This window comes from Dufourea novaeangliae, unplaced genomic scaffold, assembly GCF_001272555.1.
Source record: "Dufourea novaeangliae isolate 0120121106 unplaced genomic scaffold, ASM127255v1 scaffold7, whole genome shotgun sequence".
Lineage (NCBI taxonomy): Eukaryota > Metazoa > Arthropoda > Insecta > Hymenoptera > Halictidae > Dufourea > Dufourea novaeangliae.
The window spans coordinates 1454834-1477821 of NW_015373896.1; the positions used below are offsets into that span (position 1 = coordinate 1454834).

The 22988-nt window shown below is 44.8% G+C and overlaps 3 protein-coding genes across 3 annotated transcripts; 1 reads left to right on the forward strand and 2 right to left on the reverse strand.

Annotated features, from left to right (window-relative positions):
* Positions 1–1583: 1583 nt before the first annotated feature.
* LOC107193188 (discoidin domain-containing receptor 2-like) lies at positions 1584–7202 on the reverse strand. The gene is made up of 14 exons (XM_015582592.1): positions 7112–7202; positions 6861–6966; positions 6206–6431; positions 5760–5907; positions 5158–5462; positions 4856–5072; positions 4121–4774; positions 3683–3840; positions 3160–3324; positions 2979–3088; positions 2729–2905; positions 2561–2653; positions 2329–2470; positions 1584–2256 (listed from the first exon to the last, which is right to left on the reverse strand). The coding sequence occupies exons 1-14, from the start codon at positions 7200–7202 to the stop codon at positions 1927–1929; spliced, it is 2922 nt and encodes a 973-aa protein (XP_015438078.1). The 3' UTR covers positions 1584–1926.
* A 2600-nt stretch (positions 7203–9802) lies between these two features.
* Positions 9803–11843, reverse strand: LOC107193340 (protein prune homolog). Its single transcript, XM_015582747.1, has 6 exons — positions 11805–11843; positions 11136–11377; positions 10793–11064; positions 10423–10664; positions 10167–10325; positions 9803–10090 (listed from the first exon to the last, which is right to left on the reverse strand). The coding sequence occupies exons 1-6, from the start codon at positions 11838–11840 to the stop codon at positions 9908–9910; spliced, it is 1134 nt and encodes a 377-aa protein (XP_015438233.1). The 5' UTR covers positions 11841–11843; the 3' UTR covers positions 9803–9907.
* A 427-nt stretch (positions 11844–12270) lies between these two features.
* LOC107193342 (type I inositol 3,4-bisphosphate 4-phosphatase) lies at positions 12271–22885 on the forward strand. The gene is made up of 18 exons (XM_015582749.1): positions 12271–12637; positions 13100–13302; positions 15220–15312; positions 16143–16298; positions 16409–16609; positions 17047–17201; positions 17274–17446; positions 17548–17689; positions 17796–17911; positions 17998–18084; positions 18194–18354; positions 18432–18615; positions 18705–19936; positions 20207–20472; positions 20560–20777; positions 21070–21395; positions 21485–21752; positions 21887–22885. Exons 2-18 carry the CDS (start codon positions 13185–13187, stop codon positions 22017–22019), a joined length of 4029 nt encoding a protein of 1342 aa, XP_015438235.1. The 5' UTR covers positions 12271–12637; positions 13100–13184; the 3' UTR covers positions 22020–22885.
* The last annotated feature ends 103 nt before the right edge of the window (positions 22886–22988 follow it).

Sequence of the window (22988 nt, forward strand, 5' to 3'; positions counted from 1 at the left end):
AGCTCGAGTGTGCGTGCGCACACGATTGTCGCGTTTCGATACCACATATCGGTCGGTCAGTTGAACAATGTTCGCGAAATTGATTGTCTCGTTTCGTTTATAGTTATACACGCGAATCATGAGTATGAACTGTCGCTCGATTAGTGGACCAGCGCACGCACACGGTCGCTGAGAAACAAGGAACGCGTGTGCCGTAACGAATATCTAAACTTATCGCGAGCAGAATGCATTCACGGTCGATCGAGAGACAAAAGTTTAAAAACGTAATAGGAAAATTCTTGATGGTCTCTCGCGAAATTGAGATCGAAGATCACGCGTTCTTCTCGCAAGTGCGGTTCATTCGAACCGTTACAATGTTAGATACTTAACGCTACTTAACGGTAATATCGTATATCGTGGCAACGAGAAATTCTCATTCACGCGTGGGGTCCATTCACCGATACCGAGAAACGGTTGTGTGATACGTGTCAGGTAGGACTCGGTATGGTATCTATATCGAAATATCTACTTATCTTTCGCATACATAGTAAAACTTGGATTAGCGCTCAAAATGATTTACAGCAGGGATGGCCAATAGATGTCACGTGAGTCACACAGCCCCCCTTCCCCTAACTCTTCGTACTTACTGCGCTTGATCACGATCGGCGGGTGGGGACATATAAGAGCTAGAAGGTGCGTGCGCATTCCCGACCGTAGCGTCCTGTATGCTGTATGCCGAAAACTGATCAACGTGCAGTACAACTGATTGTGAGTAGTGGGGGAACGGATTGAGCGACGATAAGGATCATGTGGACGATACCAATAACACGTTCCTCAGGCCTGAACTACAACGTAAGTACCCAGTGTTAATCACTATCATTAAGTGTGATTCCCTTTGACGCACCGTGCGGCTCAGTCACTCTTTCTTATTTCACTCGTTGTCTTTTTGTCTTACGTTCGGCATTGATACTGTATTTAGAATTGATTCTTCTACTTCATAATCGCTCGATTTCGGTCTCAATTCTCGAGCACTAATCCGAGTTTCACAGTACAGCGATCGCCGCGGGTCGAAAAAAATGGTAATCTGCCGATATTGGAGCAAAGTCACCGACAAAAATATTGGCCGCTTGAGGCCATTCGGGGAACATTTTAGGTTAGCTATGTATATGCTAGGTATACTTGGGAGCTGACGAGATGCTCTCTAATGAAATTCGTTCGTGACAAAGAGAGCGAACGGGACACATGAGATCAAGTGAGATAGAGCGATAACAGAGTAATCACGTGGTAATGACGTAGCGTCTTGCTAACCATTGGTTGGCGAAATACCCCTCTTGCCCCTGTGCCATTCAGTTTGTAGGAGCTCGGCACCTCAGCAGCTCTCAACTGTATATAACTCTCTGATATCGGAACGCACGAGCGTCGTTCACGGTCGGTGAGACCGATAGTCATCGCCGATCGATTTACCGCAGACGATTATTCGCATAAACGAAACAAAAACGAGAATATCCATTTTTTTATAAACAAAAAAAAAAGAAATTCGCCCCTTTCGATGACGGTAAACCTATTCGTTAGAATTTACATAAATATTCTTAGATACATAAAGATCGATTCGAGTAAACCTAGTTGAGCATTACGAGTTGATGGCTAGAGCATCCTGGGAGCGACGCATCGATTTGTACAGTGATTTCGTGAAATCTGAGATCCCACGTAATCGAAATAGGAAGAGTGGATTTATAGGATTGGCGGGGGAGAGGTGTGGATGAGGATTTGCATCGCGTTTGGTCTATAGTCCATAAGAAGGGGAACAGTTCAAGAGAGAGAGAGAGAGAAAGGGATCTAACCTAAACACGAGCGTAAAAAAGATAGATTCACGTACACGAGACAGGATGCATCTTAACTGATTGTAGCCAATTTGGTCCGTGCTATTCGACCGAGTATCCCGAACATTCAGACGATCGCCATTCTCTCGAGATAAAAATAAATATCCTCGAAGGTGGGTCTATCTTCGATTCGTTTGCTCCAGCATTTGTTCATCACCCGATAGAGATCGTCCGAGCAAAGGTCCGGCCTCGACAGAACTCGAGGCTGATGTTTCTCGTCGTTGTGGCCATGATCGATTCCGTTTCCGATCCACGCTTCTCTTTGACACCAACGACTGCAATTCTCGACGACCTGTTCAGCCGTTAAATCCGAGTACGGTGTATCCTCGCAGTTCGTGAAAATTTCCCAAATTGTCACGGCGAACGACCAAACGTCCGCCTGGCAACTGCGTGTACTCTGACAGTGCAAACAAAAAACGGATGAAGATGATGCAAGGAAGAAAGGTTGACCAAAGTTGTATATTCTTACCAGTATAACCGCTTCCCAAGCCATCCAACGAAGTGGAATTTTTGTGTTGTACGCGTCGACGTAATAATGGTGGTCGTACTTGCTGCAATAGATCGCGTGATCAGATACCTTAACCTCCAGATTGTGTCCTACGATGCAGTTCCTGAAACAGACGCATCAAATGCACAATCCAACGACACATCAAACGAAACAATTACTCAAGAGTCATCGGTATAAATAATATTTTGCCAACCTTGCCGCCAAATCGGAGTGCGGAATGTTTATGGACTCGAGATACTTCATGCCGGATGCAATTTGCCGGACGAAATTTACACGATCGCCGTAGCTAGAAACAGGAGAGACGAAATGTCAGTCGTGCCATTATTAAAAGTGAACACCGTGTAATTGTGTTATAATTAACCTGACAGCTGCTTCGTTGCCGAGTTTTTCGCGGCTTTCCAAAAACGTAGGAAGATCCCCGAGTTCGCTGTATTCGAACACGGCTCCGAACGGTTCTTCCTCCACCAACGCGAGCATTTTCGTCATGTTCGGATCTCTGAGCGTCGCCAGAACTCGCATGTCTTTCGTAAAATCGATCCTGCAAGGATGTCGAATTCCGTGTAAGACACAACAACACCAGCAAAAATACAATTAATAGGAGTAGAACGTACCTCAAGGAATCCACGACGCCCCGCCAGAGAGATCTAACGATCACGGTCTGCCTATTTTGGATAGATCCCATGTCCGTGTTTACAATGTCTTTCGCCTCGCATAGGTGTACCTGGCGGGCATAGATATGGCATATAGATTGAGGAATCAATGAGAAAATGATAACACGATTCGTCCCCTTACCAAGCCGAAGCTTCCCTCGCCGAGCACATCAAGAATCCTTAATCTGTGTCTGGAGATACGTGGAACGTTGTACGCGTCAAGGGTACGCGGTATACGTACGCCTTTGTCACGGATATGTAATGGTGTGAATGGACTCAGGATCGACATCTCTCCTCGCCTCTTAATCTAAAAATCATACGTATTTACCGCTGCTACTCATTTGTTTTCTGTCTCATTGAAACGTGTATCACCCCAACTCTTCACTGGAGAATTCTGGGAGCATTCCTTATCATAGGGACAAGGTGACGTCACATAGAGCTATATACAGTGAATCATCGATGAATGTTTGAAGGCACTAAGTGTTCAAACGTCATTCCACCACTGGGAGGTCCTCGTGGAACCAGTCAAGCGCTGAATGGTGGGGATGGCGTTTGAACACTCATCGATGATTTACTGTACACAAATACGACTTGTGCACACTTTCCTATTTTTCGCAATGCTGATTGTGATCCTTTTTTTCACTTACATAAGTGTCTCATCTTACCGTGAAAATATCCGTTGCGGCGTAATATCCTTCGTGCACTTTTGAAATTGTGTTTCCCGTTAGACAGTTGTGCGTTGTTTTTTTGGACGTGAGCGCTGTAACCGGCGGCGCATATTCTGTGGTGGTGTTTTTTGCAAAGTTGGCTGTACATCTGAAATCTGTAAGATTCGCGCGACGATCGATGAAACATTCGTGTTTCGCTAGATTCGATTAGGATTAACTTCGAGGACTATACAGTAACTTCTCGATAACTGTTCGGAAGGTGCTCTACGTTAAATACTTCTGCTTCATCCCCACTACTGAATGGTTTCACACAGGCAGCTAGATGAAGTGACAATTCAAGAAGTGCAGAAATCGTGTCCTTCACAACTACTCCAAAGCGACCCCGAATTTGGAGCGTTAATCAAAGATTTACTGTAATGCAGATATCAGACTCACCAGTTACGCTCGTAGACGGGTTCGTATCCGCGTGAATGACACCTTCCTCGGAGAACAGCTTATACGTCCTTTCGTAAACTGTCGAAGAGCGACGATTCGGTATAGAAGTGGGTTGAGAATTGATGCGCGGACGGTGCGGTCGATCCGGTTGAGCAGTTATGTTATCAATCGAGTCCGCTCTTACGACAGTGGCGGCAGCTGTGGCGGACACGTGACCGGTAGTGGGCATCGTTCGACTGGTAATCGGTTTGCGAATAAGGGACAGCCCGTTCACTATCGAATTGTGAAGCTTGACGTCCTTTGGGCTGATTGCGATACCAGCCGCGGACGAGTCGCAGAGGAGGGCGGTGTGCTTTTGCAACAGGGCCACTTTGTTGCGGCCCCTCTGTTTGATCAGGAACGCTGTACAGGTTAAGGAGAGAACGAACACCGTCAGCAATCCGCTGACAAGACCGACGTATGTCTGCGAGGTCCCGACGGGAAACGCGTCCGGCGTGGAACCGTCGTCTTTGAGAATTTCGTACACGTCCGTCTCGTTGAAGACTGACATCGTGTCGTCCGACTTCGTCCATAATTCGCTTCGATTTCGTTCCTCGGTGAACGATCGATCGACCGATCGGTAAGAATTGATCGAGGGATTCTTGATACCTGAGACTAGAGATGCAAATGCTCTAAAATAGGATTTCTGCGAGTGGTTAGAAAAGAGATTCATTGGAATGGAACAGCAAATCGTACCCGTATAGAAAGTGATCTCGCTGAGGAGTAACCATTTGGCGGCAAGACTCAATTCCACTTTCACGAATCTCCCGATTCTCGACTGTAACATGATCGACGTCGAGAAAACGACACCGGTGCTAAGGTTGTCATCGATCGACATCGTCTCCGATATTTCCGGTGTCGTTTCGTAATTTTCACCGTCGACGGAAAACCAAATGCGTACCCTTGAATACATCTACGAACAGCCGAATTTGGATTAGATCTACGATTGAAAAATTAGCCAAAGCGGGGAGATGGTAGATGAGCAGAAACCAGCGTACCTGGACTCCCAGTTCCGGCAAACGGACCGTGTGGATCGAACAATTCTCGAATATCCGTAATTCTTGAAACTCAAAGACCAACTGAACGGCGTCGCGATCGGACCAACCTACCCAGTTCGTGTTAGACGGGTTGGAGGACAAAATTTCCGAAATCTGCCCTAAAATTCCGTCCGTCAGCTGGCCTAAACCGTTGACGAGCATCGAATCGGTCTCGAGCTCGATACCATCGTACGAGGAATCTTGAACGCTGCATCCCCCCGGACCGATACGCGCGCCCTGCGGGGCTGTGTACCTAGCAACGTTCTCTGTAGAAGAAATTTCGAACACGATTTCTTGGTCATTGATGGATATGTAATTATAGTCCTGGATACAGTAGACATTCGTTTAATGTAGGCCAGTTTATTGTATCTTAGGAAAAGTGCCAACATCGAGCCCACCCTATGTGTAGCTACATCGAACAAGTGAACGTACGATCAACAGGGAGAGCCCCCGTGTGATTGGTCCTCGTTTATTGCAATCATTCCTGGAAATTCGGCCCTCCACAGCTCCGAAAGAGACAATAAACGAATGTCTACTGTACATACATCCACGAGGATACTCACGTTCCCACAGGCATCCATAAATTTCGACTCGCATGCACACCGTACGAGGATGTTGACTGTACGGAACGAATCGCACTCTGCTCGCGACAAATGGCAAATCCAGCTTTTGTTTCTCCACCAGGTAGGTGTTGCTGTTTCCACGGAGTACCTGAAACGAACGTAGGTTCCATTGATGTCGTCAGATAAATCCTGTAATTTATTTTTTTTTTTTTCACAGCGCAACAGTCACAGGAGACGTCGCGCTTTGCCCCCAAGAAGCTACTTCCGTTTAATTCTTATGAAGCCAAAGAGAATATCGTCGACAAATCACGCCCCCCCTTTTCTTTCTGGTCAATCGACGTGTGTCTTTCCATTCCCGCCGCTGGAATCCGCGTATAACCATCGTGTTGTGAATATTTCGAAGCAACGCGGACGACTCCCGCGGTCGATTTACCGACGACACGAACTCTGTCACCCTTCAAATTCTTGTACTGATGCCATTTGGTGTCGCGCCAGTACTCGAGAAAGAACGCCTCCGCGTATTCTTGTCCCTGACCGTTGCCGAACCGTCCTTGTGTTTCGGTCCACGTGATCAGATGGTATCTCGTAAGGTCGATCTCCAGATACTCCCGTATCGCGTTGCTGATCTGCGCCTTCGGACACCATGCACCGCCATTCTTCTCCTGTCGTATTCTATGAACATACTCGAGAAAAATTCGATGGTTCAGACAGTCTCCGTTATTTGCTGCCGCGTTTCGCTACCCATTTATCCAAACCCCTTTTTGTCTTATCCAATTTCCGTACGTATACACTTTTCTGTGTCACGTATACCGATATGTGTAGTGCATTCATTCCGAGTGACCACAAAACGAAAGGTAAATGGACGTTTTCAAGGACTGAAATGGAAACCTTGAATAAAGTGTCTAAAACACACTTACAAGAGAAGGCACGGAAGTGTCCCCCTCCGATTTTGATGAAACTTCATATGTCTGTTAAGCAGTCAAAAATAAGGGATACGTATTTTTTCTTATCGGCTGAAACGCGACTTTAAGGGGTGAAACCATCCCACGAAGTTTGAACCCGAAAGCACTATCTCGAAACTAAGCATCGCGCGAAACGTACCTCGCGTTCTGCGGGCCCACCGATTTAGTCTCGTAACTGGAAGACGCTGTGATCGCGTCGTCCGGAATCTTTCCCTCTTCCATGCCCAACGGAAGAATGCATTGACCTGAAATATGATCAGGTCATGAGCATCGTTTTATCTTGTCTGTTTCCATCGTTCCCGCACACTTGTTGGACCGACCCTTGCGGTTCCACTCGCTTCACCCTTCTCATACGTTTTCGTTTCTGTTTTCGTCTCTGTTTTTGCTCACCGAAAACGTTTCTCGTTGTATCCTCCGTGGGCGGAGACGATGCGACGACCAACACCACCGCCGTGATGACGGTCAGCAGCGCCCGGCGCATCTTGATATCGGATCTTGGCATTCGTCTCGACGTGTTCACAGTTCATGATAGGTCGAGTGACTTGGTCGCATCGCTCCAGGTCTGGACACTGTAAAATCTATCGATCGATACACGTTTCCTTTATCCTCGAAGTATCTATAAAGCTTCCCAAAAATGTTCGACGTGACGGGACCGAACAAGATATACACTCCTCGAGAGAATTAGGGGATCGCTGATGTGGCTAGTCCTGTTCTCGTGCACCAAGCGAACGAAACAAAACGTAAGTGCTACAGGTTAAATTGATACTTTTTCCGTACAACACCATTCACACCTAATTACATTTGTATGAAAAACTTTTCAGAAACTATGAACTATGAATCCTCTAATTGTCTCGAGCGGTGTAGAAAGTAGGAACTCGATAAGAAACGTTTGGAAAAAAAACAGAAGACGTACTGCGCCATACCTATGTAAATTTCGAAACCAATGTTCGTCAACAAAATTTTTAAACAATGAATCGTGTATGGACGTATTGTTCCGGATTGAGAATCCAGACCGGTTCCCGGTAGAGTGGGAGCTATCGCGTTTTGCACGGTTCGTGGCTCGGTGTCGGACGTTAATTAGATTCGCTGATGGAATATACGAGGAAGGACAAGGATGGTCGCGGGGAATGCGCAACGCGCACAGGGTCGAGGTCTCCGCTATGCGTGCAACAAGTAAACCGCGATCAATACGAGCGAACCGTAGGAAGGAACGGACAGACCGACCATGCCCGAGGTGCTTTTTCCATTTCCTCGAAAGGATCGTTCGCGATGCATATGATAACCATTCCGCGTGATATAACCTTTTTTAGTCCCCCCGATTCACTAAGGGCACCACCCTTTTCGCGAGGACAAACGACTGTGTATTCTACAATTTTCATTCTTGAACAACGTGAGAAAATCTTAAGCATGCGTTTTAGCCAGTCACCTCGTCTTGTCTGGACCAATTTGGTGTTGTGTTCCGATTGTTGCGCGTACACGAAATTTGCTTCCTCCATGATAATCGTTTCACTCGAACAAGTGATGGGAATAAGAGTAAGTGAAGCAATGTTTCCGAATGATAGACTGTCATTGCGAATAGAAACGAAACCGGTCCCCGATGCCGGCGAAACTGCTTCGCGCACACACGTTGAATATCGATGTCACGTTTCTTTTTCTATTATTCCCGAAACCGCTGAACCCTGACTTAGTACACGCGAGAAAGCTATGATAATTCGATTCAAGTTTTGCGAATAGTAATAGCACATACATTCCTTACCTTTTACAACTGGATATCCCCCATTCCGCATGGAATCACCCATTCGTGTCAGACGGGAAGTATCGAAAGACAACAACATCTCACCATGATTTAAATCACATTCGATTTCTTTCGAATTAATACGTAAATATCGAGAAAGATATTCGAGTATTTACACTGGTGGCACTCGTCAAGGTATTCAGGCACACTCCGTTACTTTGACTTTTTGTCAATTTTTTTTATGTTCCGTCGCGTTTTCAGATCGTTTCAGACGTGGTGGGCTGGCCCTATGCGAACCTCCGTGGTTGGTACCGGGGTTGGCCCAGCCTCCACGCTATTTGTCCCGTGGCGGAGAGTCGGTCCGCGAAAATCCGAACACGACGGTTAAGGAGGGGGAGAGCTGTGCGCGTGGCGGTAAACCGTTGTAGGGGAGAGCCTCCCTCCGCGCACGAACACGGATCCCTCGGCCAGTGACGACACCTGCAACGGTGCTGGTGCCGTCGTAATTGCTACAGCATCCGCCATTGATGCTCGTTTCGGTGAAGGTGGTTACGAGAACGGTAGGTAAAAATGGTATACACAACGACGATACTACCTTGCCCGGAACAAAGATATTAACCAAGATCTTATATTCCGTATACGCGTGTATCAAGAATATATACACTTCCGTTACGTACAAGCATTAGGGCACACTTATCGAATATGCAGTAAATGTTACAAGGCATTACGAAATTGCTGAAGGTTGGAAATAAATATTATTCAGGGGATATTGAAAACTCGACAGGCCAATGCAAAACACATAATTTTTACGGTACTTGACAATTTTTTCCTTTTTGCTTTTAATGTTAATTATGATTAAGTATGATTTTATTATGTTTTTGCTGTTTCGTATGTATATTGGGCGCATTTACGCCTGTTATCATAATTATTTTCTTCGTACAGGCCGGGTGTCCTAATACTTATCCGCGGTAGCATATGTTTCAATCTGCAACGTGACAAGGAAGGATCGTCTGGGTTCCATGCAATAAATCAGGCAGTTTTTAATCAAACTTTATAAATCTTTACAACGCGGTATACAAACTACAGATACATATATGGAGGGTTCAGAAGTCAATCAGTGTAAGTCACTCTTTCATTAAAAATGGCTTATGCCGTGTAAATACACTTTCATTGTTTATTTTTTATTTGTTAATAGGATATATTACTTTTTACAGTCCATTTTTTAAACAATTATCTCTGTTAACTTACTTTGCGACTTAACTGATCGGTTTCTGAGCCCTCAATATACATATATGTTCACATTTAAAAGCACAATTTTGTTCTCACGCTACTATTCGTGTCCCGTATTGATTACCAGATATCTTGAATACTATTAATTACAATTTTTGGCGATGCGCGGTCAGTGGTTTCCAACGTCCAAAGACGTAAGTAATGCTTTAGAATATTTCCTCTCAACATCGACACTGTGACGTCATCGTGTTCCGAACGATCGGCAGTATTTGTTTCCGGGTGGCTCGTAAATTTCCCTGTGTATACAACGATAAGCTGGCATCACCACCACTTTTATCTTCGATTTCCGTTGTCAACGTCAAGTCCAGTGACGATTCTGCGGATAACGTGAGCGCTTCCATCATCTGAAATAAATTTCAGGTAATCGATTTATTGCACATCCCACCGTAATAGACGCACAGTTTCGCCACGATTACAAACCTTCGTTTTCAATTCGTCGGTAGTCAGTGAAAAAATACCGACATCTCGAGACAATTTCTCAGTAATCACTTGCATCCCGAGCAATACGACGATCGTGGTGTCTCTAGACACAGCGAACTTTCGAAGAACCTCGAACACATTTTCTAATTCGACGAAATTCTAAAATATAATCGAATTAATTTTTTGGAACGAAAAAACGCAAGAAAAGAGTGTAGAATCTCCGTTACGCGTAAACGACGCGCGATTCGTACTTTACCTTGACCAGAATTGGTAATCCAACGATTGGCACCCCTGCGGCAACCTTCAAGTCTCTGATTAAAAGATCATCGGGAGTTAATTCGCTGATATCGGTTTTTGCACGGATAATTTCATCGAACGTGACATTTCGAGCGATACTTAGTCGACCGATCGTTTCCAGTTGTTCCACCACTTGGACGTCAGTGGAAGTGGCGCGATCTGCCTCCTTCGAGAAATTACATGTATCGATCAAGATCGGACCTGTCAAATTTCACGCATCGTACACACGCTTTGAAACTCGAAATTGTCTGAGAATGTAACTATTGCAACGTTAATTCGCCCGAATATATTCGATCGAAACAGTTCCTATACGTGTAACAGCTGCTTGCCTCGTAAAAAACTCGCCAGAACGGGGTCCACGACATCCGGATGTTTGGAGAGAATATTTCTTGCCACCAGAGTGGCGCAACTGCCCACAGTTTCTATGTGCACTTTACTCTTGAGCCAAGGCCAGTTCGCATCACGCGGTCGATGATCGATGACCTCGATCACAGTGTCCGTTAGAAAAGCATCCTCGTCCGGGAGGCTGTGATGATCGACGAGTATGGTTTCTAGAGTAACAACACCCTCGTCTTTCAACCCTTTTAAATCTATCTGATCCCTGGAAACGAGACGAACAGTCGATCACGGTTTAACACGTATTTTGGTGCACTAACAGAACCTTGAACTCACCGAAATGTCAATAGACTCGTGGGGATGTTGTGATGATTCAGAAAGTATATCACTTCCGTTTTAACGCGATATTCCCTCTCGAATATGTTCATTAACGGTATCACCGCCATATCTGTTTCGGCGTTTTTCTTTTTACCAAGATATTCGGAATAACCTTGAGCCAAGGCGGACACGGCAGAATCTAAATCGCATGTGCCGTTACCCAGGACGATACGGACTTTTTTGTAGACCGATAAGTTTGACTAAAAAATTTCAAGTCTTCAACGTTTTTCGTCATATTACTCGGTCTCGTTAAAAATGGCAAATCGATGCAACCATTTAAAAAAAAAGGAAGGACAACTCAAGTTAGACGTATATAAATAGTAATATATTTATTATGTATATGATATTGTACCCGAGTACTACATGTAAGTCACCCAGTAAAACGTATTCGTCTAGGTTCATGGATTTTTTAAAAGAATAAAATAAATCAGTTTTAGCGAAAGAAAGACGGACTGCCGAGTGCTGTCATGGGAGACATATATTTTCTATGTTGTAATAGCAGGCAATAGCAGCTCGTCACCGGAGCTATAAAGATATGTATTTTAGGGACCACTCTCCTACCGAGAGGGCACTGTGTGTTACTCGTACACTATATGGGAATGTATATTGGAAGCAGCAAAAATTTACCAAGCTTTTCTTCGACGCTGAAAGGAACGATTCCATGATCCCTTCGTCTCTTGGTGTACGATTCACTCGGTATCGATCGTTTCTTTGAAAAAATTTACAGTGTTGTTGACACGAAATAGTCGGTTGTTTTAATGGTTAACGAGAACGCATTGACGAGTGGTTATCGTAAAGTTGAGGACGTTAATGTCCAAATACAAACGTAAGGAAATGAACGATCGATTAATTCCGGTAGTAGTATATTATGAACGTATCGTTCGCACGATTTCATTGCCAATGAAAGTCAAAATTGTCTCAATAAACGCAACAATTTGCAGTGTCCGACGTGCACTGTGTACTTTCTCTGCCTCCCGTTTCCCGGTATTGCTCGGAAACCCTCGGGAATCTTCGAATGTAATCGGGAACGGCCGGCGGGGATCGAGAAAAACCGACGCCGAACGATGCAGAGTGACAGTAATGTCCGCGAACGCTCGTTTCGCTGTGCTTGCGGTCGGTACAGTTTGTCGTTTGAGATGCGAGCCACGGTACGCGATTTTATTACGGTCGATGGATCGGTATTTCGATACGCTGGCTGTTGTGTTTTCGTAGTTTGCTGCATGCACATCCGTCCAGAAGCATGCGCTTTCGCTTAAATGTATATACACACACGCGCATTCACTGTTAATCGTTACAACGTGCCGCCTCAAATTTGTTTTAGACACTAGCATATCTCGTTTTGGTACTATTCAACATTGAACGCCATGCGTATGTTCGTTGGAACGAATTGTTACGAGGAAAAGGAGCGGAATAAACATGATTTCCAAAAGGACATCGCATGATTATTTGTCCCCACGGAGGTTGGTCTGTTTTGTTCATAATGAATCCAGGAATTTCTAATTCAGGAACGAGATTGTGTTCCCATTGTGGCTTTTCCAGCTGTGTCTGTTAATTATCGAGAGTAAAAACGTGCGCGTAGTGTCGAGAAAAGCGATTACACGAAAAAGAAATGATTGATACCGTGAATAGAGCGAGAGGAAGGAAAGAAGGGAGTGTTGTGTGTGCGCGCGCGTACGCCTATGTGTGCATGTAACGCAGGGCGCAAGACGCGTAGGATGGAATAGGTTAGAGATGTCATTGACTTAACGCAACGACACGCACGGTTTCGACAGAATTCAAGAATCGAAAGAGAAACACAAATATAATTTCCCATTCGTCGTGTCGGTCGATCTTGCTCTCGACTTAACATGTATTACGAAATCCAAAAAAGAAACCAGAAAAGAATTCGAGATGCGTGTCGTTAATGATCTGCTTGTTAACAGATGAGGATAAGAGAAAGCACGTAATACGGATCATTGACGGGGACAAGGTGGGTGTAACCGAAGGACCCGTGTTTCAAGTTCCGAGATGCGATTCAACAAGCAAGAACTGCTGACTCTGGCTACGCAACCTTCGCAAAAATTCGAGAAGGAGGGTATATTATACGTACGCGAGCGACAAGAAGGCTTCTTTCGCAGAACAGAGAGTGAGTGATCCAATTCTTGGCAAATGCGAATGATATCATAGCCGCGACCGATTGCCTCTGTTTTTAAAACCGACTGAATTCTAAACATGTTTGATCCTTGAAAAATAAATTCACGTGACACGCAAATTCTTCGTCGTCTGTTTAATGTAGAGCCCACATCATCCGTTTTCGAAGAACACGATGCTCGTGTAATACATTCATTGTATATTCCCGCGTCTCGGAACTCGAGCGTTTTCATTGCACGACGTTCCGTAAATCACGTCGCTCGTCAGTATCGTCCTACAAGATTCGAGATGGTCCGCAAACGTGTTGTTACCCGGCGTTCACCTGTATCGACGAACCGACGAGCGTCGACATGTCGACCCGTACGCGTTTCACGCATGAAACGGGACCGTAAATCAAAAAGTTTCTCGTCGTGTAACGAAGAATTTGTCGACCTCGTGCAATCCTTGTATTTTACAAGGGTATCCGTAGCTCTACGCAACATCCCGAATCGAGATCGTTCTATATTTACATTTCTCAACTTTCGAGATATGTGTCACACTGTGCATTGTAAACGATGAACATGCGATACAATTTTGTTGTTTCTTTTCTGGGTTAGTATCGAAATTATACAAAATAGAGAACAATTCCATTGAACTGGACTTGCAGTAATTCCATTGAAAATGTAGACTTTTCGTGGATTAGATTTTGCAATTTATAGAAAAATCACACGATATTTCTGACAAGTCAAATAATAAAATTAATTTTACTGTACTCAGAGCCGCCCCTAAAGTTTGCGGAGCCCGGTTGCAAAAGTCAATATCATTAAACACATGTAACCGAAAACAAATAATCTTATTTTTCTATTTCAATTTTGACAAAATGCAGAAGACCCTTAGCACGAGGCCCGTGTCAAGTGCCCTGCATACTCGGTGCTAACTTCGCACTGCTAAGGGCGGTACTGAGTGTACTCTAAACTAAACTCTAACTCTAAACTAGTGACTAAAATTCAGGATGTTGCAGAGTCCTAGAAACACTGTATCAACGACGTTTTGCCAAAGGCAGGTAGATTTATCTTCGTTTAGTTTGTATCTTCGACTTTGTAGAACCGTTGATAGTGTGCCTGTTTTTGTTTCCGGTTATATTCCTGGAAGAATTATGCGAGCTCGCATTGAGCATGCCTTCAAAGTTCGTTTCGTCAAACGGTCGGAATTTTGCGAATCGAATTTGTTTCTCGATAGATCGGTCGCGCGTCACGGTTACGCAGGGGTTTTGAAGTTAGGTTATACTGTTACGCAAATGTGTTGCATCGAGAATGGGTTTCTCCGTTTCGCGAACCGCATACATATATTCTTTTCAATCATTTTTACAAGGCAAGTAAACATTGGGAATAAGCATAAAGTGTGTTACCTGTTTAATAAATATTATTATGACGAAGGGATAAAGAAATTTCGCGGTTATGTATATGTATGGTTGATGGCAATGCATATCGCAGAGATGGGCAAACTCATTATCTAGATAAAAAGTTTCGAATAACGAATAAAAGATAAAAAAATTATTTCGTCATTTCTAATTGTTTAAACGTGGAAATTTCAATTTTTATAATAAAATAATACTTCTTTATGAATGAATCGACATTTGTCGAACAATTATTTAATCTCATTAACTGTTCAAAGCTCAGAACGACACGCTTAGATACTGCTGCTTTTCACTGTGTATTATTCGAATAAAATTCTGCCTAACTCTGGCATATCGGGAATTCAAAGCAGGAGCGTATAGGGCAACGGACAATAACGAAACAAGCGACAAGTATAATCTCGTCGTAGAGAGAGTGGAAAAGCCAGACGCGCCTAGCACGCACATGAAAACGCCACTTTCGATCTCAAATTTTGGGAGAGATTAAAAAATATACCTGTAGCTACGTATAATTTCCAGGTACAGGTAAAAAATCTGACAACAAATTTCAAAAGGGAAAAACGCATAAGACACTACGAGACTTCAGTTGCGTTACTGCCAGTACGAGTAAAGGTATAATCGAGTTTTTGTTTCTTTTTTTCCCCCAAAATCATTTCCCCCACTCCCCCCCTTCGCTGTCTTAACTTGATTTATTGCGATTAACACGCTTGTCGCTGAAAACCGAGTCGAATCGGGTCGAGTTGTATCGAATCGAATCGAAGCGGTTTCTTTCCTCAACGGATGTGTACTTTTAAAATGTGTGCGAGCACCGACGCATACGGTAAATGGCTTGGTGCTTTTATATAAATTCACCTCATCCTTAATGTCCTTTTACGCTCTCATTCCTTTCACTTGGACGCTCTGCTCCCCCATTTGACGAGAAAATTCTGAAGGTCGTGATGTATGTGTTATTTCTTGCACGAGTAATTTGATCTCCAACAATACATCTCACACAACGTTAACACACTTGCCTGGCATGCTCTCTCTTTCTATCCTTCAGTTATTCGCTTTCGTAGATTATCGGGAGTGTCCTGCACGTGTTTTCTTTGCGCATTTCGATCGAAGCATCACGAAACCATGAGTGTATCGAATCATCTGAGTCCTTATTAATATGACATTACATACACATATGTATATACGTACCCATAAAACATACACGAAATACGCGTCCTCATAACCTTTTCGTTTCCCATTATTTTCTTCCCTCTCTCTCTCTCCGTCTCGTGATTTTTGTTCTTTCGATCATCGAGGTAAGAAAGGTGTGTGGTCTCATTGATCGTTCTTTCTGCTTTTTTAAACGTTATCATCGGCGAACACTTCCCGAAAGTTTCTTGCAAATTCACGATGCCGTTGAAGTCGGAAATGTAACGAGGAAAAACCGTTATTCTTCTCTGTTTGTATAGTAAGTTTCGAGAGGTGGTGCAGACTACGGGGGAACCTATTGTTTTATTTCAAATCGCGGGAGCAATGGTCGGAACCGTTGGGAGTAATAATACTCGAGCAATGCTTCGTTCGTGTGGAACAACCGAGCAATCAGGTTCCCTACGGATTCAGTATAGGTAAGCCTCTTTGGTTTTCTTTTCTGTTACGTCGTACCAAAGGCTACAACGTGATACGTTGCAGCGACTGGTCAAAAAGAAACCAGTAACCGTTTAATTGGTCGTTTTAGTTTTCGACGGAGGTCTGTTTCAAGCGTTAGGGGCAAACACGGCCGAGGAACGAGACAGTTGGTTGCAGGCACTTCAGCTGGCCAGCTACGAGTGTATGCGGAGTCAGCTGTTGGCACTGCGGCAACGAATAGAGGCGTTTAGCGGGCACAAACACGACACGGACATTCAAATGTTACGGTTGCAACGCGGGGTCTCGACAGGTTTGACTCGTCCACAATCAGCGTTGCTAGATTTTTTTATAAGATTCTTGCAAACACAGTAATATAGGTATATAGTAGTGCTGCAAAAAAAATCTTGAAGACACTGTTAACGTAGGATTTTCAAATTAAAGTACATATACATGAAAATATATACAGGATGATACAGAAAAAGGGTTCCCAACTTTTAGGGTAGATAGTACTCGTCAAAATATTATTTTTTTGAAGTTATGAACCCTTTTTTTGCATCACCCTGTATAATATACAGTATAAATTTGAAATTGTTCATTTTGCGATTTCCGATTTCTACAAAAAGGTCGTCCAAAATTGCGATAAGTTGTTTGATCTGGCAACACTGTCTAAAACGAATACATATGAGTTTCTTCTTATATTTATTCGACGACTTTCACGATTAATTATAATCCCTGTGTTTCTTTCAGATCCCGCCGAAATACCGATGTGCGAGGTATCGTTGGCGTGCGACAATCTTCTTTGCGACGGTCACGGTCGGCCACCTAATCCCGTTCTAGAGATAGACGTTCAGTCGAGAGGCTCGAAAATGTGGATCAAATACGCGCGGACAGAAGTGGTAGAGGTAAAGCTGAAACGTTTTATTCAGGAAAAATCCGTTGTCCTGTTCCGTTTCACGATCCCGTTGTTTTTGCAGCGAAGCAGCAATCCCGGTTTCCTGACCACCGTGAGCTTTCGTGTTAGCGATGGATTGAACACTGACACGAAAGTCCGGATAACCGCGTACGACGTGAGGGAACGCGTTAGCCAAACGGCGACGCCGATCGGGAGCGTGATCGTGACCCTGAACGCGATTCAGGATACTCCCAGGTAATTTTAGCGAACCTGGTCTCGCGATCGCGTTTTCCCATCCTTTCGTCTCGAGGTTCGTCGAGCTGTCGCGTCTCTGACTAGCAATCGGATCGTTTCAGGTTGAGGATACCGTTGAAGTCCGCGAAAACGACCACCGTCGGCTTCCTGACGATCAACGTATGGAATCTAGAGGCGGAGGACAAAGGTAACAGCACGGAGAGCACTCCGTCGAAGGAGTGCACAGCCGGGCCGAATCAGCAGGTACACGTGACTTCGTTCGTTAGAGCTATCGGTGGCCAAATAGTCGTTTACCAAAAGAGAAAATTAAATCAGTGATTTATCATCGACTTTGTTCGCGATCCGGCAGGTACTCGCGCACAGGCGTTCGCAATCGTTGCCCCCGCGACTAGGAACGAAGATCAAGTTACCGCATCAAGGTCAGCTGAAGCTTCTTTTCGCGAATCCACATGTACAAACGTACAGGTACGTTGTGCGCGACGAACGAAAAGTTATTACCCGTTTGTCGTATCATCTCCGATGGTGTGTTTTGTGCAATATCGCCGTTTCAGGTTTCACTCCGGCTTAGGGGGGGATATCTGTGTCCACGAGATCATGGCCGAGAGTAAACTCTGCTTTCAGTTCCCGCAAAATCTACTGTGAGTATTGCACCCCACGTGCACGCATGACCTAACCTCTGTCGTCCAACGACGCCTACGATCCGTGAATCTAAAAAAAAACAAACGATTCTTCCAACGATCTTCCCAGCGCGATTTGGATTCAAGAGGAGAAAGAATTGCTGCAAGAAGTCGCTGGGATGGGCGAACTACGAGAACCCTGGCACACCAAGCAAGTCGAGTTGCTCGATCGTCACCTGCACCTTTTGCACCTCTATTCGCAGGCTAAAGAAAATTTGACAGCTTTCAAAGGTGATTGTGCCGTTTTGTGACTTTCTGGAATAAAGTCTTCCCCTCACTTTTCATCATTCGTTTCGTGTCTTTCTCAGGAAGCTACTTCAAACGGTCATCTCGCAGAAACGATAGAACGCTCGAGTTTGCTCCTTTGAATCTACATCTTCAACGAATGTGGGTTCACAATGACACCTTGAACAAGTGCGGATTTTACGACTTTATAACGGTCGGAGCGTTCACCGCGCATTCCCATAAAAACAAGAACGGAGGTCTCATAAGGTAAATTGACGGAGATCACGGTATCAGACTCGAAACTTGAATTCAAGTGGGGCGTGTAAGTCGGTGAGATACGAGAAGATTTCTTTTAGATTGGTGCAAGCCTTGAAAGAATCGCCGACCCGAGGCAGTCAGTTGTACCAAGGAACCTCGAAGATCACGATGGCGCACGACGCGATACAAGCGATCAAGCAACTTCGCCGGGACGTGGTCGACGCGATGCGTGCTCTGATGAAACTGGCGAAAGAGAAGCAAACCAGCGGCATGTTGCCGATCTGCGAGGATATGATCACGAAAACCAGGATTCTGCTCAGTCTCTGGGACCCAGGTCTGGTCGAGGAAGCATTAACCTTTCTCGAGGAACACAAACTCGCCAAGGTCCCCGAGGATGCCGACGAAGACATCCATAATCTCGAGCTGAAAGCGAACCAGACCTTGTCCCCCTTCAAGCGTATCACTCAGCAATTGAATTTCGACTTGAAAAGTCCGGATTTCGATGATTTCGTTACACCGGACACACCGGAATACGTGAGAGATCTGTGGATGAAGGAGAACGAGAAGAACAGTTATCCGTCGTCGTTCTTCTCGCTGGGCAATTGCGTTGCTTCCAAACGTATTAGTCCAATCGAAAACGACGACGAAGCGACGATCCAAGAGAATTTCTTGATATTTCCGGCCGCTGAGAAGAGTATCGACAGAGACACGGAAATGAAATTGTACGTGGAGACGTGTCGCAGTGCCATTAACGTCGGTCACCCGGCAACTATCGCGGAGCACAACGAAAACGATGGTAATGACAATCACAGCGTTCCCGACAACGATGTCGACAACGAGAACGCGAATCGTAATACGAACGCAAACAGCACGATCGTCGAGGTAGAGGAGAACGAAGAGAAAGAGGAGATGAAGGGCGAGATCGATCCGTGTAAACGATTTTTGGACACGCAGAAAATGTGCAATTCACCGTCCGCGAATTATTACAAGCCGACGGACGAACCAGAACCGTGGGATCTGACGCAGTTGAACATCGAGGCGAGCGTGATGTGCCTGGTGTCGAAAGTGAAATTTCTTTGCGGTAGATGCAGCAGTCCGGCTGTACGTTTGCGTAACAAGAATATTGTCGGGCGTTCGCAAAGCTTGAAAGGATGCCATACGAATGTCACGAATCAAATCGCGGCAGTTGTGACGATTCAACCGAAGAACGATATCAAGAACGACGAGTCGAGTAAGCTTCTCGACGGTGTGGAGAATCATGTTATCGCGCGTCAACATTCCAGTCCTGGATCTGAAAAAACGACGCCGGCTTTATCGAAAGCCAAAGAAGGTGAGAAACTTTTTACGGATTGAAATCAGGCTTGGATTAAGATTTTTCGCGGTCCAGGGCAAAAATACAAAAATCTTAAAAAATTGAAATTTATTTTAAATAAAATTAAATAACGTTTAATCTTAATGAAATGTAAGGTACAGAACGGGGCCCGTAGCTAGAGCCCCCCATAGAACCCCCTCTTGATCCAGTGCTGATTGAAATGTATAAAAGGTTAATTCCTGTTTGGGCAACATTGTCGCTCATCGTTCGCTGTTTCATTGTTTTCAGTGTGCCAGGCGGTCGACTCGATGACAAGGGTGATCAAAAGCAATTCAGGGCACAGAAATAAATTCACCGAGGGTCTGGACTTCGCCTCGATCGTCGATTGGACGAGCGAGCTCAGGCCAAGTATGAAGAAGCTAAGACAAGCTATGGACGGGCTTTTGAAGACCGCTAGGTTAACACATTCGGTGTTCAGAGTGCAAGAGGATGCAAAGACGGCGCAGCGTACTTGTAACGTTCGTTACAGGCGTGATGTGTGTTTCAGTCAAGCGGTAAGCATTTTGTACGACCCGTATAAATTCGTCGACTCGTCGTACGATTCTCTGAAAAATTACAATGTTCTTCCTGTTGTTTTCCAGTTGACCAGCTTGGTGTCAGGCATAATGGCGAAGTTGTGGTGTCAAAGGCCGGATCCCATGTTTCTATTAATTTTAACAACTCTTGGCCCTTTGGTCTCGTTCGAGGGTCTTCTGAGCTATTACGGGGACGAGATAGACATGTGGGGGGACATGGCCGTCGCAGTAGAGGATATGCACACGGTCACCTTCACCTTGACCAGATGCGGCATTCAGTCAAGGTAGGTAATATTCTACATAGATCATTGAACGATAAGCGCAATGAATTCCGTCTAGTCACGTACGATTTGTTTAGTCATCCTATGGCCCAGTAACCATACGTAACATGACAAAATAAAAAGACAAACAGTGACAGCACATAGTATACACTAAAAAATTAATCGTAGAAGAGAATTTTTAATTCAACGAGTACCCATTTCTAAATTTCCTTCCACAATTTTTTATCTTCTTGTCTAAAATAGTACTTGGTATATAATTTATTGTCTGATTTAGAATATTCTTCTTTGTCCTCAGACTCGAGGGGAACTGCAACGTTTCATTGACGCAACTGCCACTACCGAGAGTAGTCGGCTCCCGCGCCGCGTTAACGGTGATGCTTCCCGTGCCGGATGCGATTTATTCTCTGCTGCCGTTGGTACCCTCCGCTAGACAGACAATTTCGTTCAACATCACTCCTGTGTTTTTCAACGTCGGGATAAACGAGATGGCATCCCTCGCGGAGAGCCTCGGCACCACGAAACCACAAGAGAAGAGCAACATGGACAATTTCGACCGATTAAACGAATATTATCTGCGATTCAAAAAGCTGAACCTGCCTACAGAGACGGCGTCGACTCGACGTAAGCCTTTACCTTTTCCTAGGACCCTATATCGTACACCATTTGCGACGAGAATTTGTAATTCTTTCATATATATTTCTCCACTTCAGTCGGTACGAGATCGCCGCTCGGTCAAACGTTGGCGGAGCTAATGGCCAATCTGAAGACGAGCGTCCAGGCCAAAGTGAACAAAAACGTCGAGATCCTGCAGCTGTCCTCGCAGATTTGTCGACGAATGCGCGGACTCAGATTCACCAGTTGCAAAAGCGCAAAGGATCGCACCGGAATGTCGATTACCCTCGAGCAAGTGAACATTTTGACCAGCGAGTATCATCTGGCCGAGCACGAATTCACCAGAGCTCTTGACTGTATGCGTAGGTCAGTATGCAAGTCTCTGCGAGGACAGAAATGTTCACCGTACTTTCCACAGCGTGTGAAACATCTCGTTTTCGTTACGTTTCGTAGACTATATGCGAGAGGCATTTCTCGAAGAATTTTTTTTTTAATTCTAGCGAGGGATGCCGTCGAGAAAACACCTGGAAGAATATCGGGATTCGGAAATACGCGTTCAATAGCCTGCAAATTCTGACGCTTCCCAAACTGTATCGTCCACCTACGGGAACCTACGGATCAGCACAAACGTAAAGGAACAACGACACGCACGACGATGATGATTCGTTCGAGCATCACTTCTTCCACAGTGCATCCCTCTTTCGTCGTAACGAATGTGTCCAAAATAGCGTCTACCGAGTAAGCTCGTTCTTCACAGAGCGAACGTCCCTTAGTTCTGTCAGATACATATATATATATTCTATTCATTCGATTCGTTGAACCGATGGAAGAAAAACGAGAGTGCCATTTACTAGTGTATCGCGTGTTAGCACGAGATTAGGAGAGACCTATACATATGACCGTTGGATTCGTGGAAAAAGTGTATTTTTATTAGTTCTGTACATAAAATTTCACTCGGAAGGATAAGAATCGTGTAATGCATCGGTCGGTTACTTCGAAAACGGAAGTATCGTGATCACCCTTGCACTTATATGTCAAGGTGGGCATCGACTTGTTCTGTATCAACGTGGACGGGCAAGTGTTTCATCGTTGCGTAGGAAAATGTATCGTATGATGATACGCAACGGTGATACGATACGAGTATACGCAACAAATGGATACACACCTTTACGGGGCGCGCACGGTGATTATCGGTGAACATATGGTTTCTTCGCGACAACGGGCAAAAAGGTTGCCTTCTGTTTCTCGTTTCTCAGGAAGAAGATCGATTAATGGCGGACAAATATACACCGAAAAACTAATCGACTTCAGGCGCGAATCTCTTCAAGATTCGATAACGTTCGATTGTATCGAATTGCACCGTATTCGTGACGAATTGCTACGTCGCGTTAATCCCAATACCGGTCATTCGCGGTGCATTCTCGTCGGTATACGGTGCCCCCCCCCCCTAAAAAAACGGTACCTTAAGAACGGTACTTTCTTAGAAACATAGGATTTTAGGTCTTGTTAGGGAACAAGCTGTTTTCAATAAATTATTGACCTTAACGCGGTAAAGTCCATCACACGCATTCACCCCTATGTCTCTCGTCCTTTTAGAAAAAA